The sequence below is a fragment of the Medicago sativa genome, chromosome 5 (genome assembly GCF_051527215.1).
Source record: "Medicago sativa cultivar Bolivia chromosome 5, Bolivia_mono, whole genome shotgun sequence".
Taxonomy (NCBI): domain Eukaryota; kingdom Viridiplantae; phylum Streptophyta; class Magnoliopsida; order Fabales; family Fabaceae; genus Medicago; species Medicago sativa.
Genome location: NC_140753.1, coordinates 3,576,919 through 3,593,662, shown reverse-complemented (window position 1 = coordinate 3,593,662; position 16,744 = coordinate 3,576,919). Strand labels below are relative to the sequence as shown.

Here is a 16,744-nt window from a genome sequence, read left to right as displayed (position 1 = left end):
TATATATATATATATATATATATATATATATATATATGTTAATGGTCTATGATTATGTGAACTATGGATATGATATTAAGAATATTTATGTTTATCGACTGTATTTCGATATTATACAAAAACAATTAAAAGAACAATTTGAATTAATCAATCTGAAAATAAATTTCATAGTTATAGTATAACTTTTTATTTGATATGATTTATGTGATCAACATATAAATCAATGCTTTAAAAACCATCAGTTATTGTTTTGTGATAATGTACATATATATAGAGAATTTTCTGAAATATATGTATACAAATGTGTGGCAAGTTGGAAGTAAGACATTTGTAATAATTTATTATTTGAACTTGAATATATGGAAGTAATTCATGATAAATCATATATATATCCTGATAAGTATCAATGTTGTAAAATCGTTAATAGAAGAAGCAATAAATGATATAAAAGGTAGATATAAAAATATTAACATAGAAGTTATATATAAGTTGCTGGGAGTAATTTTAACAAAAATAGCAACATTGTTTAGAATTGCTACATATGATATTAACTGAACCAAAATTAGCATATGAGGTAACGCCACATATGGCAATTGAGTGTTTAAACATATGTTACATAGCAAAAGATCAACTACTAAGCAGATATTAATCTCTAATCAGGTTACTTGCGACATCATTATATTCAACTTCCACCTCCAACTTAAACCTGGAAAAATTTAATACTATATGGATAAACAAAATCTTGTTTAAAAGGAATACGTCAATCTATATTTTGTATTTTTAAAGGCATACCTCAGATTGATAACATTTGTCTCATACCTTTTAGAACACAAAAGAGGTAAAGTATCACCCTTGGCAGCCCTCGAACATTTACTGGATGCTTTGTACTACCAACCATTCTTGGAGGGTTTCACTTGATTGATTTTCACAACAGTTACACACACATTTGTCTATGATAAATAAAAATAGTCAATACATTCCATGGATTTAAAGTAATATAATATCATCCACTACTATCAGTTACTACCATATAATATAATGCCAACCATTCTTGGAGGGTTTCACTTGATTGATTTTCACAACAGTTACACACAAAGTTGTCTATGATAAATAAAAATAGTCAATACATTCCATGGATTTAAAGTAATATAATATCATCCACTACTACCAGTTACTACCATATAATATAATGCTAAACATCGTATCACATATAGTGTCGATGAATATATAAAGTTGAGATTAATCATTTCAATGGATATAGTATAGAGCAATATTTCTTAATCATACCTCCCGAAGTTGCAAAATGTCACTTAGTGGCAGAACAACACCAATGCCAATGAATCTTTCAATAAAGGATGATTGAGACAGAGATGATGAAGATTGAGTTAAGAGTTGTGATTGAAAACTCAACTGTTGACTCTGTGACAAAGTTGCATCGTCTAAAGGTAACCTGAACACATTCAACGCAATAACTACCATAACTCATCTGGAGTTAATGACATATAGAATTGTTATATTGGTTTTGACATAGTAAGTAGTAAGTACCCTTTTGAGAATTCAAGCACTTCTGTAATTTCAGTATTTATGAAGAGTTTTGTAGCATTCCATGCATTAGAGACACCAAGTTCATGCTTATCTATAAAATGCATTTATAATAAAGCAGATTAAATATATAAAGAAATAGTGCATGAATATAAAATGAATAAGATTTTGTAAATACTGACATTTTAGCATTAAATTGAAATAGAATATGAAATTGTACTTCAGATCTTTCATCCAGAAGTTAATCTAAATTTTCCTACTCCCAGGCACAGTTTCAGTGTAACCTAACTCATGAAAAGCTCCAATGACATCTATGCAACACATGAAAATTGTTAATGACATAACTATAAATTAATTGATGAACACATCAACAAAAGGATATCACATAAATTATTTAAACTAACCTATAAGCATATCTGGCCTTACACCTCTCTGTTTGATCTCATCAAAGTCTTTGAAATTGAAGGATGGTTTTGGTATTGCTACATATGATATTAACTGAACCAAAATTAGCATATGAGGTAACGCCACATATGGCAATTGAGTGTTTAAAAATATGTTATATATCAAAAGATCAACTACTGAGCAGATATTAATCTTTCTTTTCACTCTTGATGTTTCTCCTAAACTTTGTTGAAGATTGTTTGGTTGAGCATGTATCTTGGCTTTCGACGTCTTTACCAAGATGAGAATATGCACTTCTTTTCCCTGGTGTACGGGAAGACTGGCCATCAAGCTCGTTCTCACAGAATCCAAATAGTGTTGGCTGCAACAACAATAAGTTATGATATTATTATATATGACAATATGATGATTATGAGATGTATCTAATATATTAGGAATGAAAGTGAATAAACTCACAGTTGGGAGAGTTTCAAGACCATCAATACTTTCAGAGTCATTGGGTATGTGATTAATCTGGCATGGAAAGAACACGCTATGTATTATGTATTATAAAATAGCAAGTGACAGAAATATTAAGTGGGCGGAAACAATAGCTCTTCAGTTCCAACACCTTAAATCTGCAAAAGTTCTTCCACCTACATAATATGATATAAGTATGTTCTTATTAGAATACTAATTGATATGTACGTTTATTTAAAAGCTCATGATTTATATTCATATTAACATCGTACATGATCTTTTGGAAATAAATTTTTGATCTTTTCAATCACCCCATCATCCTCCTTGACTGCTTGAACCGAACAATTATCCCATGTTGGCTGCCACTTAACTTTACAAACAACTACTCTCTTTTCAAGTTGGTCCAGCAGTATTGGATATTCCAAAGGATTCGTGACGCCAGCCTAAATGAAATAATGAAGTTATAACAGATAATATATAAGAATAAACTGATAAAATATGTTTCATATTAAGTGTTTTGATAGCTGTCAATATTGTATTAATTAGGTGATTTCAAAATTAAGAAGATGATGATGAATACTAAGGAATATAGAAATACATCAGTCATGACCCTCTGAGGTCAGCAACCATAGTTTCAAGCAATTCATTGCACTCACGAGCCAAGAAGAAAAAAAAGCTTACTTGCGACATCATTATATTCAAATTCCACCTCCAACTTAAACCTGAAAAAATTTAATACTATATGGATAAACAAAATCTTGTTTAAAAGGAATACGTCAATCTATATTTTGTATTTTTAAAGGCATACCTCAGATTGATAGCATTTGTCTCATACCTTTTAGAACACAAAAGAGGTAAAGTATCACCCTTGGCAGCCCTTGAACATTTACTGCATGCTTTGTAGTACCAACCATTCTTGGAGGGTTTCACTTGATTGATTTTCACAACAGTTACACACACATTTGTCTATGATAAATAAAAATAGTCAATACATTCCATGGATTTAAAGTAATATAATATCATCCACTACTATCAGTTACTACCGTATAATATAATGCCAACCATTCTTGGAGGGTTTCACTTGATTGATTTTCACAACAGTTACACACAAAGTTGTCTATGATAAATACAAATAGTCAATACATTCCATGGATTTAAAGTAATATAATATCATCCACTACTACCAGTTACTACCATATAATATAATGCTAAACATCGTATCACATATAGTGTCGATGAATATATAAAGTTGAGATTAATCATTTCAATGGATATAGTATAGAGCAATATTTCTTAATCATACCTCCCGAAGTTGCAAAATGTCACTTAGTGGTTGAACAACAGCAATGCCAATGAATCTTTCAGTAGAGGTTGATTGAGACAGAGATGATGAAGATTGAGTTAAGAGTTGTGATTGAAAACTCAACTGTTGACTCTGTGACAAAGTTGCATTGTCTAAAGGTAACCTGAACACATTCAACGCAATAACTACCATAACTCATCTGGAGTTAATGACATATAGAATTGCTATATTGGTTTTGACATAGTAAGTAGTAAGTACCCTTTTGAGAATTCAAGCACTTCTGGAATTTCAGGATTTATGAAGAGTTTTGTAGCATTCCATGCATTAGAGACACCAAGTTCATGCTTATCTATAAAATGCATTTATAATAAAGCAGATTAAATATATAAAAAAATAGTGAATGAATATAAAATGAATAAGATTTTGTAAATACTGACATTTTAGCATTAAATTGAAATAGAGTATGAAATTGTACTTCAGATCTTTCATCCAGAAGTTAATCTGAATTTTCCTACTCCCAGGCACAGTTTCAGTGTAACCTAACTCATGAAAAGCTCCAATGACATCTATGCAACACATGAAAATTGTTAATGACATAACAATAAATTAATTGATTAACACATCAACAAAAACATATCACATAAATTATTTAAACTAACCTATAAGCATATCTGGCCTTACACCTCTCTGTTTGATCTCATCAAAGTCTTTGAAATTGAAGGATGGTTTTGGTATTTCATGTTTGTTAACATTATGATGATTGTTCCACCAATAAACACTAACCTAAACTTATGATCAGTGGCTTTGATGGTCATCTCATTTTTCTCTGCTTCAAATAACTAATCAGAAACATATTATGAAGATGATATTGAAGACAAACAAAATACAAAAAATAACCAATTACAAATTTGAATTTTTCCATTATTAAGAAAGTGATTCATAAAACAACCCAACACTTTAAACATGATTATTGATGCTAAAGAACCCAAACAATAAACTCCATTATAAAATTATGAACTTTGATGATAAATATATTCATTGAAGCAAAAATAATAAAAATGAAAAATCAAACATAACCCAACACTAAGACACATTATAAAATTATGAACTTTGATGATAAATATATTTATGGAAGCAAAAATAATGAAAACGAAAAATCAACATAACCCAACACTAAAACACATTATTTTTTTTTCACGTTATAAAAATATGAACTTTGATGATAAATATATTCATGGAAGCATAACCAATGAGAAGGAAAAATCAAAAAGAACCCAACACTAAAACACATTATAAAAACATGAACTTTGAAGATAAATCTATTCATTAAAGTATAGATGATTAAAATCAAAACTGAAAAACAAAATCAGCACTAACCCATGTTATAAAATATGATCTTTGATGTAAAATCTATTTATGCAAGCAAAGAAGATAAAAAACAAAACTGGAAAACAAAGCCAGCACCAACCCATTTAACAAAAACCGAAAAAAAGCTCTAAAAACATACCACGAAGATGAGTTGATAATAGTAACCTGCAACAGAAAAAAAAAATCAAACAAAACCAAAGATTAATTGGATAAGAATCAGCAAAAATGTAGAGGAATAAATAAAAAAAATGGAAGAATGAAAGAATAATGAAGCTTATTTGAGTATAGAAGAGATAGAAGCTTGCAATGGGAAAATGAAATGAGAGAAAGATGTTTCTACTGATTTAACATAGTTGGGAAGAGTGAAACAATAATATTAAACAAAACTTTGATTGTAGGTTTGAAATTCAAATTTAGAAGAGGGAAGAAAGTGTGGGAAAAGCTTTTGAAAAGAAAAAAGTTTTGCCACTTGTCAGCACACGAATTACACCACTTGTCACACAAAGCAGCTGCCAAATGTCGGCCTGTGGTGCAGCGTGCACTCCTTTCTTATATTATAAGAGATTTATTATAACAGGAGATTTCCAAAATGATAGGAATATAAGGACACCATATTTAAAAGACAAAGTATGAAAGATTAGGGTGTAAAGGTTTGGCTTGGTTTGATTTTCAGTAAATAAAATGCCCAAATTGATTAAATCTACATAGGTTTGGTTCGGTTTTTGGCATTTTTCAAAAATGGAACAAGACAAAACTAAATTGATGATATACAGTTTGGTTCAATTCAGTTGATCGGTTCGTCAGAAAATATAATTTAAAAAAAAAACAGTAATTTTATTTAAAAGTTAACAACCAATATATTCAAGTCCCTATTAGGCTACACCATGTTATTTGCAAGTTAAGAAATTCCATTGAAGGGGTTGATGTCAAAGTTTCATTATGGTTCGATTTGGTTTTCTCGTGTTATATTTGTTGTTTTCAAGTTTCATTATGTTCGGTTTGGTTTGCTCGTGTTTTTTGTTGTTTTAATTTGAGGATGTTAGTAAAATGTTGGACCTGGATTAAGTCAAAATGGACTTGGTAAGTTTGGTGCACATATCGGTTAAGTTCATTGGATTTGAAAATTAAAAATTGAGAATCGAACCAACCCAATTCGATTTCTTTTGGTTTGATTTGATTTTTGAACCGAGCCAAAAAATATATGGTAATTTTCAGTTTGGGTTTTCATTTTTATCGGTTTTGTTCGAACAACTTACAACCCTATGCACGATGCTAGAAATTTGAAGTCGGAGTCTCAACACCCAATCTAGTGCCCAGGCGCCACGTCTAGTTAATTTCGTGATTTGAGCCTTGTGCTCAAATCTAGTGTTGATGCTTTATGTGATATGTATTCGAGTTTAAATTTGATGAATAGTCTTTAAAGTAAATGAAAAACATCAATCTAGTCTCTAAAATATGTAAAAATCTATCAACTTAGTATCAGTAGTTGTATTTCAAATTAGTTGATTGTTAGTTGTGATTAGTTAGCCGACCCCATTTATTGGGATAAAACTCGATTGTTTTTGTTGTATTATTGTGATAAGTAGTGTTGCTTGTGTGGTAAGAAACAAGTTAGTTTGTTAGTTAGGCTACTAGTATAACAAATAACAAGTTAATTTTGAGAAGTTAGGTGTCAAGAACACAATTCAAATTAGTGCAAAAAGTGGCTTCAACAATCACAAATGGGAGAAAAAGAAATTCAATAAGAAGGGCATTCAATGTTATAATAGTCAAAAGTGGGGACATTGCAGTTGAATGCTGACGTTGTTGATAACTCTGAATCAGATGGAGTCCTATTGATAGAAACAATCAAAAGTGAAGATGATCAAGATGGAGATCAGTGGTATCTTGACACATAATGCTCAAATGGTAAAAGGTCTTGGTTTATTGATCTTAATCAAATAGTCATGACAATAATTAGATTTGCAGATAATAGTGTTGTAAATGCAAAATGTAATGATAAAGTGATGATTCAAAGAAAGAAGGGCAAAGAATCCTGCATCTCAGAGGTGTTGTATGTGCCAAAAATGAAGAGTAACCTCATTAGCCTTGGTCAATTGTTGAAAAAGGGCCAACACACTATGAAGATGGAAAAGAACAGTGAAAACTAGTTCTGAAAACAAAATTTTGGAGCTAGTGCTACATACATTCACAAAAATCATAACAAAATTGATACATAACATCAACCAAAGTTATCTTTGACATCTTTGTTTTGTATGTAATATTTATACACACACAGATGAAATGAAAGAAACACCTCATCCTTAAGTCTGAGTTACAACCTATGCATCTTGCATGTGATGTGGTAGGAACGTTGTGCGACACAAAGGACATGTTGTGTGATCATATCCCATCCAACGGTCCAGGCAGCTTCTGTGGAAGATATGGCGGCAGTTTGTGAGCCGTTGGATCTCATCCTCCGCCTTGAACTCACAGAGGCAGACGGCGCAGCCTTCCACCGCCAGCTCCAGCTCCGAGAACTTCACCACCGGTAGGATTTCTTTGATGAGCTGCAGTGGATTAACTGATTGAAATTCAGGCACACTCTCTGGAAAGGCGAAGCCGGAATCAAGACCGAAGTAAAAGAAGAAGATGGTAACAAGTTTTTTGATGAAAGATAGCATGGAAAGGATCTGTACAAACACCTTTGGCAACACAATATCCGTAGGGAACCCCATTTTCCCACAAATGCCAAGTCTTGTTTTTATTTTATTTTATTGAATATAGTAGTTTGGTTCTCTATGAATCTGAAATTAGGAGGAGATTTTGCTACATGTATGATTCAGTGCTAGCAGAAGATGATTGAATGATGAATAGAAAGAAATTACTACTATGATTTAAGACAGAGGGAGTGAGTGAGTGTTACTATGTTAGCAGTAGACAGACAATGTCAGTGATAATGCACAAACATAGCTGCATTAAATAGATTGCAAGCTGTGGACCGAAGTTTGATGTTGGAATTCCAATAATGGGCTTTGTTTTATTTTATCAAGTTTGATTTCATTAAAATGACTGAGAAAGGGAGTTAGTAGCAGTGTGTTTTTAACTGCTGTCTTGATTGTGCATTTTGTCGCCTATATTCATTAAAGCAAAATGATAAACTAAATATTTTGTCAACATTCTGCCAAAATAATTTTATTATCATTATTTAAATCTCGTAAATATAGTTTAAATGATAAAAAAAAATTGCAAACACAATCTACAAATGTCCTAGTTTAACTGATAAAAATATCAAAATTGTTAGGTCAGACATTGTGATTGGGGTTTGAATTTTGACTTATCCACTTATGTGTGTGTGAGTTTCCGGTGTCTATTGTCATGCTGTTTATTTACAAAAAAAATCTGCAAACACATTTGATATATGGAAACGCAAGTTTGAATCTACAATTTCTCATTCCTCTATATTTAATTTCTGGGTTTAATGCTAGATGTTTTCTTTAAAATAAATTATTCATTCACTGCTATTTGGGGTGTTAATTCACCCAATTTAGGTCACGCCAACCACAATATTTGTGTAGTTTGGGTTGAATTGAACTAATTTGGTAAAATTGAAAGTTGGTTTGAAGCTATGAAGCTGACTAGTTGAAAATAAAATATATGTTTTTTCAATAGTGATGGTGGGTAAATAAAACTTGGATTAAAATATATGTTTTTTCAATAACTATAAGAAATACTAAAATTTATCATGGCTCATGATGAAAGAATGAATATCTTCGAAAACCTTGGATGCATTACGTCGTATAGGGTTATACACCTATAGTAGTAAATATATTAATTTTTCAACTCGTACCACACCTGTATTTGTACGTATAGAATAGAGATGTTACATTGAATATACCATCGACCTTAATGGAGTCATTGTCCTATCTCTAGTTGGGGCCTTGCTAACTCTAACTTATAAGATAGACGTCTGGCTTGATTTAAATTAAAGATCATGTCCCAACTCTATCTCTTTTTCTTTTTGACATTCATTCATATGCATATGATGGTACATACCTACCATAGTGCCGTGGAAAAATGGCACCATGATGGTGAAATTTGACCACTTGTTGATTTAATGTCATTTTAAATGCAACGGGGCCATATTTGTTATTGTAGAGTAGGACTTCACGATTTTGTTCAAGATATTCAAACTTTCGTATATATCACATTTAATTAGTTGTATCAGAATAAGTTAATGATGTTGAATTACAATGATAGATTTATTAGTAAAATTTAAGTAAGATTTTTTTTTTCGATGCTAAGCTCGAGAGATGAGTATATCAACATTATAAAATGAGTGATATCAAGATTTTTTATTTTTTTAAGAAGATATGAAGCTCTATTGGGGATTGGACTTGTGTGACATTATGTCACGGTGACATTAAATCTGGGCCACACAAAGGTGGTGTGTTGTGTGGCCCAGATGTTGTGTGACAATGTGTGTTGTGTGATCCAGATTTAATGTCACTGTGACATAATGTCACACAAGTGTTGTCCCTCTATTGGAGGCAAATTAATGTCGACGGGCCCATGGAAGTTAATTTGATTTAAACAGTTCATGATAACAACTTCGTGGGAGTTTGGAGTAGATCGATTAGATGCATGTCATATGCAATCGACCAATCGAATGCAACATTATAATGTTAGCTTTATCCATTTGGCTCTGAAAGCATCTTTAAGAAACGAATTGTTGAATATTGACTCAAATTTGATGGCGAAGTGCTGCCAAAATCCTGGTCCGATTTGGTAAAATCGTGGCATGATTTTGGATCAGTTTTGACACTTTTGCTTCGACTAAAACCGTGATTCGATTTGGTAAAATTGTGGTACGATTTAGCATATAACATACAACCTTCGGATTATACCGTGTACAAATGGAAAATTGGGGTATGATTTTCTCGAGATCTAAACTCTATATGAGACATTTCATTCTTCATGTTTTTTGTGTGGCTTAGAGAGAGAAAATTGGAAGAAAAAAAAATGAGGGAACTTTAGGGTTGAGACTTGAGAGTCTTTGGTGAGAGTTTATTTCTTCATGCATTTAATTTTCAGTTGATTTTGACGGAAATCACAGGTTTGTGGCAAATGAGATTATTTCCATGGACTAATGGTGCATCAAAAATCAAATATTTTCCTATTACATATACCATAAACATAAACTATCCTTGTTAATCTTCTCAAGTTGATTCCTCACATAATACAAGTGAGAAAGAGAGAGAATAAAGGACTTGATGATAGGATTTGAGTGAGATGCCATCAGCATGAGTTGGAAATGTTGGAAAGCAGGACAATAAGAGAAGGCGTGGCAACAATATAAGGCCATACAGGACACGAGGCACAAATGTAAGAAGCTATGTACTGTGTTTTGTTTGGCCACCACCAACCAGGCATCAAAAATGGCAATAACCTTATAGCCAATCTCTTCTGACATTAGTGTCTGATGAGGCCAAGACACCATATTGGTCCACATTCATTGTTTCTCTCCAATCACCAAAATAAAATAAACATAATTTCTAATATATTCATGTACCCTTCCTTACTAAAAAAAAAATGTACCCTTCCTTTCACCATTACCTATATAACTCCAAACTCACCTAGTCCCCACTCATCAACTCAACTATTATCTTTGTTTGTTTTTGTCTCATTCTTTGTCTAACCTCAATGACTTCAATCCCTATCCGAATCACAATATCATGTTACACTTACACTTTCCTCTTTTATTTTCTTTACTTTTGCTTCTATAATTGTTTCCTATCTTCATCCATGATACAATAGCATTTTTCTTAAATTGGAATGTCTACATATCATTCTGTGTCCGCATGCGTATTTGTTAGGATGGCATTAGAGAGTTGAGACACCGATAATCTAGGAAACCTATATGGTACACATTATTAAACCTTGTTGTTTGTGGAGAAACGCAAGTATTAGTCCCAAACTTTTTGTGTCAAAACTTCTTATGAGCCTAAATAGTTGTCTTGTTTTTTTTGCTTACAAAAAATGTAGTAGCATTATTAAGTAATTATGTTGATTGTAAAGTCTTTTGATGTAAATTTTGTTAAATACTAATATGTATAGGAAACTGGCCAAAATAAAATTTTGTTAAAGTCTTTTGATTGTAAAGTCTTTTAAATTCTTATTTTAATCCAAAATACTAAATTGGAGTGGCAGTAACTGGCCAGCTAAGTCCAACTATGATGACTTTACCTTAGAGTTTCTTAATTTGATTCTAGTAATGCCTAGTTATCAGAAACTGTCTGCCATTAGGTTGATTGAAGTTAAGAATTAGCATCACAAAGTTCACAAGTCATGAGAAGTTGGAAATAAAACTGCATACATCCAAGCTTGTCAGATCTTTTTGTGCCTCATGACAATCAATAATGGCAAGAAAATGGCTTAGGAGACAGAATCATAAAATATATTTTTTATAGACATAAGAGAATTTTTTTGATTGAGAGCATATATAATATATAAAATACTTAATAAAATTTATTAAATAATTTTTTTTTATTAAATAATTTTTGTGAGGGGATTAAACATTGTTTATATACAAACAATAGATTGATCCAAGTATTAAGGGACATTGACCCCTTAAGCATATGGTCAGGGATTTGATTCGTGACTCATGCGTAGAGAAAAAAATCTGGAAGGGAGAAGAGAATTCACCGTGTGTGTCTTATAGGTTCCGCGATGGAGATTAGTCATTGTTAAGCGGCGGTGGAAACTTCGTATCAATATTATAATAAACAAAAAAATTATTGTTTATATTATCAACTTTAGGCCCAAATCACTAATATATTCATGAACATTTCTTTATCGGACCCCCCCAAAATCTCTTGCGCCCCCCAAATTTCCCAATTCACCCTTAATTTGAGCATCTGGTATATATCTACTGGATTGGTTAGGTACTTATATACAGAATTCGTATTTTAAGTACAGGGGTATACGATCTTATTTCTTCTTTCTTTCGGTGAGTCCTAAATCGACTCATAGCTCTCCAAACCATTTTTCATCCATTTTTTTTATCCTTCTCTGCGCATCAAAGTAAAGGTAAAATCGACCCATAGTTGAATCTTGTTCCTAATTTAAAGATATGAGAAACTCAATTTTGATACTCTTTTCTCCCCATTTATATATTGTATTTGATCTTTAGCTTTTAGGGTATATGCATAATTGTGCATAAACTATAAAAAAAAAAAAAAAAAAAAACAATGAAAATTATGCAAATTTTCAATGTGATAGGAAGAAGTACGAATTACCAGCTAATTGATCTAAATTTAGTGAAGATTAATGCTAATTGTTGGAATGATTGTGATGGAAAACTCAAAATCACCTTTAAATTGCAAGGTTTAGAAGAAAATTCAAGTGGGTTGTAAAAGAGGAAATAAAGTACCAAAATTATGTTCTATCCTATATGATGATCTCTCCAGTGTATAACCATTAACCGTAACAAGGCGTTCTGTAGATATCTCCCTAACCCATCCTATATATATCTACCTGATCTTGCAGCGTCCTGTAGTTATCTGCCTAACCAATCCGGTACATATCTACCTTATGTTGCATATAAGGCAAATTTGGTGTTTTAGGGGGCCTTGGAAGATTTTTGGGGGGCTGAAAAAGAAATGTTATATATTCATTCATATTTGAAAAGTTATTTTCTCACCCCCATGAAGAGTTTTATTTTTTCAAAAACACCATCAGAAGTTTGTGATTTTCTGGCTGATTCTTTTAATTTTATTATGGTTGTCCGTTGATTATTCAAGTTCAGCGGTGAAGATTTACCAAGGAATGGATAGAAACTTGTGCATAAGTGAAAGAGTGTTGAGTGAAACAAGTATAATATATTTTCATGCAGGTTACAAACATCAAAAGGGGATGTAGCTCAGATGGTAGAGCGCTCGCTTAGCATGCGAGAGGTACGGGGATCGATACCCCGCATCTCCATATTTCCATATTTCAATCTTCGTGTGCTTTTTTCTTTCAATCTTCGTGTGCTTTTTTCAATATTTTTCATCTTTTGCTTTTTTTTCTCTCCAACATCAACACGCATAGTAAAAGTTCTGAAGAAACACTATTAAAATCCTTAGCATGGTGATTAATATAACAGTGTTTTCGAAATTGATTAACTAATCCTACACAACAATGATTGAAATTAGTAAGAGTTAAATAGCCACATTCATGATGATGATGATGATACAGCTGAGACAGCAACTAGTATAGTATAGAATTTACAAAATCATCTACTTCTTCAATTACTGCAAAATTTGTACACCTTTTTTCTGTTTATGTTACAAAATATGTACTATCCGTCGCCAATGCATCAAGCATTATATTGCTACAAATTTATGGCGGATCACTAGTTCACTACCCTTTTTGTTGGCTTCTGTTTGCTTCTTCATGAAGATGAGGAAAGAAGGAATTCACCATTGGACAGTCGTAATTCAGATCAGCAGGCCTTGCAAATTTATGCCTTCACAAATTGACCATCATATAAATCAGTATATAACTCATCAAAATATATAGCAATGAGAAACTATGAGTAATAATTAGGATCATAATTCTATTCTTACCATTCTTGATCAATCAGCATTTCATCAGTCAATCCAAACTGTCTTAACTCTTGTTCATCATGATGCATTGATAAGCTATACCTGTTAAATTTGTAATGTGGAAACTAACCTTAATTTACAAATGATGAAAAAAGCATAAAGAAGTAACATTGCTGCTGACACGAACATGTACACGACATTGATACGTGGACACACTTATTAATATGAGAAAACAAATTAATTGAATGTAATGACATATATGATATGTGCCAGATACCAAACATCAGTTGCTATAGAGAGGATTATATCGATCAGTTACCTTCCACCATAACCCTTTTCCATGACAAGCTCGCCTCCATTGCCAAAATTGTTGAGACCCTCGAATTGTTCAACCGTCCATTTATACCATCTCATAAGAAAAACTCTAAGCGTTAAACCATGTGACACGATGACCAAGTTCACATCAAAATTCTTCTCCCCGGGTGGCTGATACCGTCCAATATTAATATCTGCTCTTAGTGTTTCTCTAAATCCTATGTATCAATATCAAATCCAACATTAGATTGTTAATCATACTTGAATATTGCAAGGATAATGTTTTAAATAAAAGTCTGCGATCAAGGCGTGACATCAAGATTTTTTTACGTTCCTACAAAACTGCAATCCCCAGCGTGACTATAATTGAGGTTCATCGGTCATATTTAATAATGGAGTTTATAAAGTCGGTTATTATTGTTAGTTCGGCTCAATGGCAACTAAACATGGCATCTTCCGCAAGATAGTATATATATGAAGCTTGTTGAAAATGGCAAGTTCAGTTGTGATTTAGCCTAACTACCTCTAACAAACCTAATCAGTTGATTAACTTTACATACTCTTTATTTAACGGTAACTCTCAACAATATAAAAGATCACGATTCAATTGCGAAAAATTGCTATATAGAAAAAATTGCTACCTGTGATTCTATCGTATACATCAGCCGCAGATTCACCATTTGGAAATCGGTAAAAGAAACGACCATAAAGATGGCGTTGCGCTTTTTCAACTTTCATCAACTCTCTATTTTGAAAATTCCCTTACATAACATAAATCACAAAGAAACAATAAATAAATTTGAGAACATACCAATATACAAGACAGAAAACTAAACTAGGTAGAAAAACTTTTGAATTAGTTAATTAATTATTCAATACCGAAATCTTGTTCTCTAATCCGAGGCTCTTCTCTGAATCCAGCAATTCTTGAACGTTCAAAGGGACGAGCTAAGCTTTGCAAAGTTTCAAGAGTCCTTCTATATGGAGACACATAAAAGTAGAGTTGCCAATTTTCATCACCATCGTTTTCAATCATGTTCTTGATTCTTTGTCCACATTCCTCTGCTTGAACCCTACCTCTATTTGTGAGGCCTATTTTGGGATCAGGTACCCTTGTGTAAACACTCTCATCCACGTTCCCTTCACTCTCTCCATGTCTAACAAGAATTATTCTTCTAGGCCTTGGAGGTACTACATCAACGTTGGAGGCTAGTAAAGGGTTTATCAGAGGATTTTTCTCTGGAAACCTGGTACGTCCATTGTTGTTGGTTAGTGAATCTACAGGGTCTTTTTGGCTGTGACAACATTGGATTAGTAAGTATGTGTTGTTAGTCTTAGAATAATTCGACTTAGTGTTGGGTTTGATTTTAAGATGTTTCTGTTGAGATACTGAGAGTGGTAGTGATGTTATGGCAATGCCCATGATATTTTTGAATGCAATTCTACTCAGTCACATATTTATTTCTTACCCATAAGTCAGAATTCATGGTTGATGTAGTAATGTGGACATTGTGTATTTGTGGTTGACATGAATCAAAAATCTTAGTTATCATGAATGATAGACCAAGTAGTCCATATGTAATGACAAGTGGCGGCCTACGTGTGGGTCCTAATTACTATGTCTTGTACCTTGGAGTATAATTCTTAAAATTCTTCAACCAACATCTTTTGAACTTCTTAATCCATCTCCACGACACAGACTCAAGAGTTTGTTTGATAAAATTAACTTATACACCAATTTATAATTTAGAGTTGATGGTTGATAGTTTATATGTGATGACTAACTACTGATAACTTATTGCTGACGTATAAGCCATCAATTATAGAAATGTTTTAATTGCTAAAAATCCTAAATTATCAGTATCGTATTTTCATTGGTAAAAAATGACGGTTTATGAAAATATTCCACATCGTATTTTCATTGGTAAATTTAGTCGATAATTGATAACTAACTTTTAGTTGATAGTTTATAAGTTATTGAGTGTTGATAACTAACTTATCAAATATTTTTACCAATCAACAACTTGAGGCTATATGATGCGTAAAGCGTTACCAAGAGGGAACTTTCCGTTGTGAAGATATTTCCAACACCATGGAATATTTTCATTATGATTAAATATTTTACCAATTGACAACTTGAGGCTGTATGGATGCTAAGTTGTTGGAGTTAGATAAAGTTCATATTGATGTCGATGATCTTGATATGATGAGTAAAGCGTTACGAAGAGGGAAGTTTGAAACTTGTTGTGATATCGCCGGTTTGATGATTTCCTCCACATAGTTGTGTGGGGGAGATCTGTTGGGTGCTGAGCTCCCTTCCTATGTGGAGAAAATCCTAAATATGTTAGCTCATTATGTCTCACTTATGTCATATTAGAGTTTAGAAGTGAGTACTTTTTGTGAGAAGAGTAGTCACCAAAAGAGAGAAAATCAATCTCGTTTTTCTCAAGTCCGTCTCTGTAAAACAGCGATTGCAGATTCGTTAACCGTTGGACCGGGCTGATTGTTTGAGAGCAGGTTCGCAACACCTTTGTTATGGATACGAAAGTAGAATGTAAAAAAATACATGTCTTATTATATTCAGAAAAGATACATAAAAATAAAGGGTTAAGGTTCTCCCAGAAATGCCAAGCACAAGGACTACTGCAGCGACTGTGTTCTTAACATTGGTATGGAAAGCATAGATTATAGAGGAATCTAGTATATCGCTGGTCCCCTATTCATGATTTATAGTTTAAAGGCAAATTTTGACATTATTATAGGTTGGATACTGGAATTTGGCTTT

General features: G+C 32.4%; 2 protein-coding genes, 1 non-coding gene and 1 pseudogene across 20 annotated transcripts; 1 reads left to right on the top strand and 3 right to left on the bottom strand.

The window, feature by feature from the left end:
- Window positions 1–458: 458 nt before the first annotated feature.
- Window positions 459–5,601, bottom strand: LOC146919228 (uncharacterized). 18 transcript variants are annotated; one of them, XM_085712502.1, is made up of 17 exons: window positions 5,217–5,597; window positions 4,369–4,548; window positions 4,147–4,275; window positions 3,968–4,058; window positions 3,710–3,872; window positions 3,242–3,372; window positions 3,088–3,128; window positions 2,679–2,849; window positions 2,558–2,582; window positions 2,404–2,460; window positions 2,224–2,308; window positions 1,947–2,024; window positions 1,763–1,853; window positions 1,546–1,636; window positions 1,288–1,450; window positions 820–950; window positions 459–706 (listed from the first exon to the last, which is right to left on the bottom strand). In XM_085712502.1, exons 2-8 carry the CDS (start codon window positions 4,376–4,378, stop codon window positions 2,800–2,802), a joined length of 615 nt encoding a protein of 204 aa, XP_085568628.1. In that variant the 5' UTR covers window positions 4,379–4,548; window positions 5,217–5,597; the 3' UTR covers window positions 459–706; window positions 820–950; window positions 1,288–1,450; window positions 1,546–1,636; window positions 1,763–1,853; window positions 1,947–2,024; window positions 2,224–2,308; window positions 2,404–2,460; window positions 2,558–2,582; window positions 2,679–2,799. The 18 variants fall into 18 exon arrangements, with proteins under 18 accessions (XP_085568628.1, XP_085568621.1, XP_085568611.1 ...); XM_085712495.1 differs by having other exon boundaries at window positions 1,725–1,853; window positions 1,947–2,308; window positions 4,369–4,535; window positions 5,217–5,601; XM_085712485.1 differs by having other exon boundaries at window positions 1,725–1,853; window positions 1,947–2,308; window positions 3,215–3,372; window positions 5,217–5,591.
- A 1,663-nt stretch (window positions 5,602–7,264) lies between these two features.
- LOC146919227 (brassinosteroid-responsive RING protein 1 pseudogene) lies at window positions 7,265–8,050 on the bottom strand (annotated as a pseudogene).
- Window positions 8,051–12,966: 4,916 nt separating this feature from the next.
- Window positions 12,967–13,039, top strand: TRNAA-AGC (transfer RNA alanine (anticodon AGC)). The gene has a single exon. It is a non-coding gene; the product is annotated as a tRNA-Ala (tRNA).
- A 283-nt stretch (window positions 13,040–13,322) lies between these two features.
- On the bottom strand, window positions 13,323–15,426 carry LOC146919225 (phosphoglycerate mutase-like protein AT74H). Its single transcript, XM_085712483.1, has 5 exons — window positions 14,839–15,426; window positions 14,601–14,720; window positions 13,964–14,177; window positions 13,666–13,746; window positions 13,323–13,565 (listed from the first exon to the last, which is right to left on the bottom strand). Exons 1-5 carry the CDS (start codon window positions 15,380–15,382, stop codon window positions 13,460–13,462), a joined length of 1,065 nt encoding a protein of 354 aa, XP_085568609.1. The 5' UTR covers window positions 15,383–15,426; the 3' UTR covers window positions 13,323–13,459.
- Between the last annotated feature and the right edge of the window lie 1,318 nt (window positions 15,427–16,744).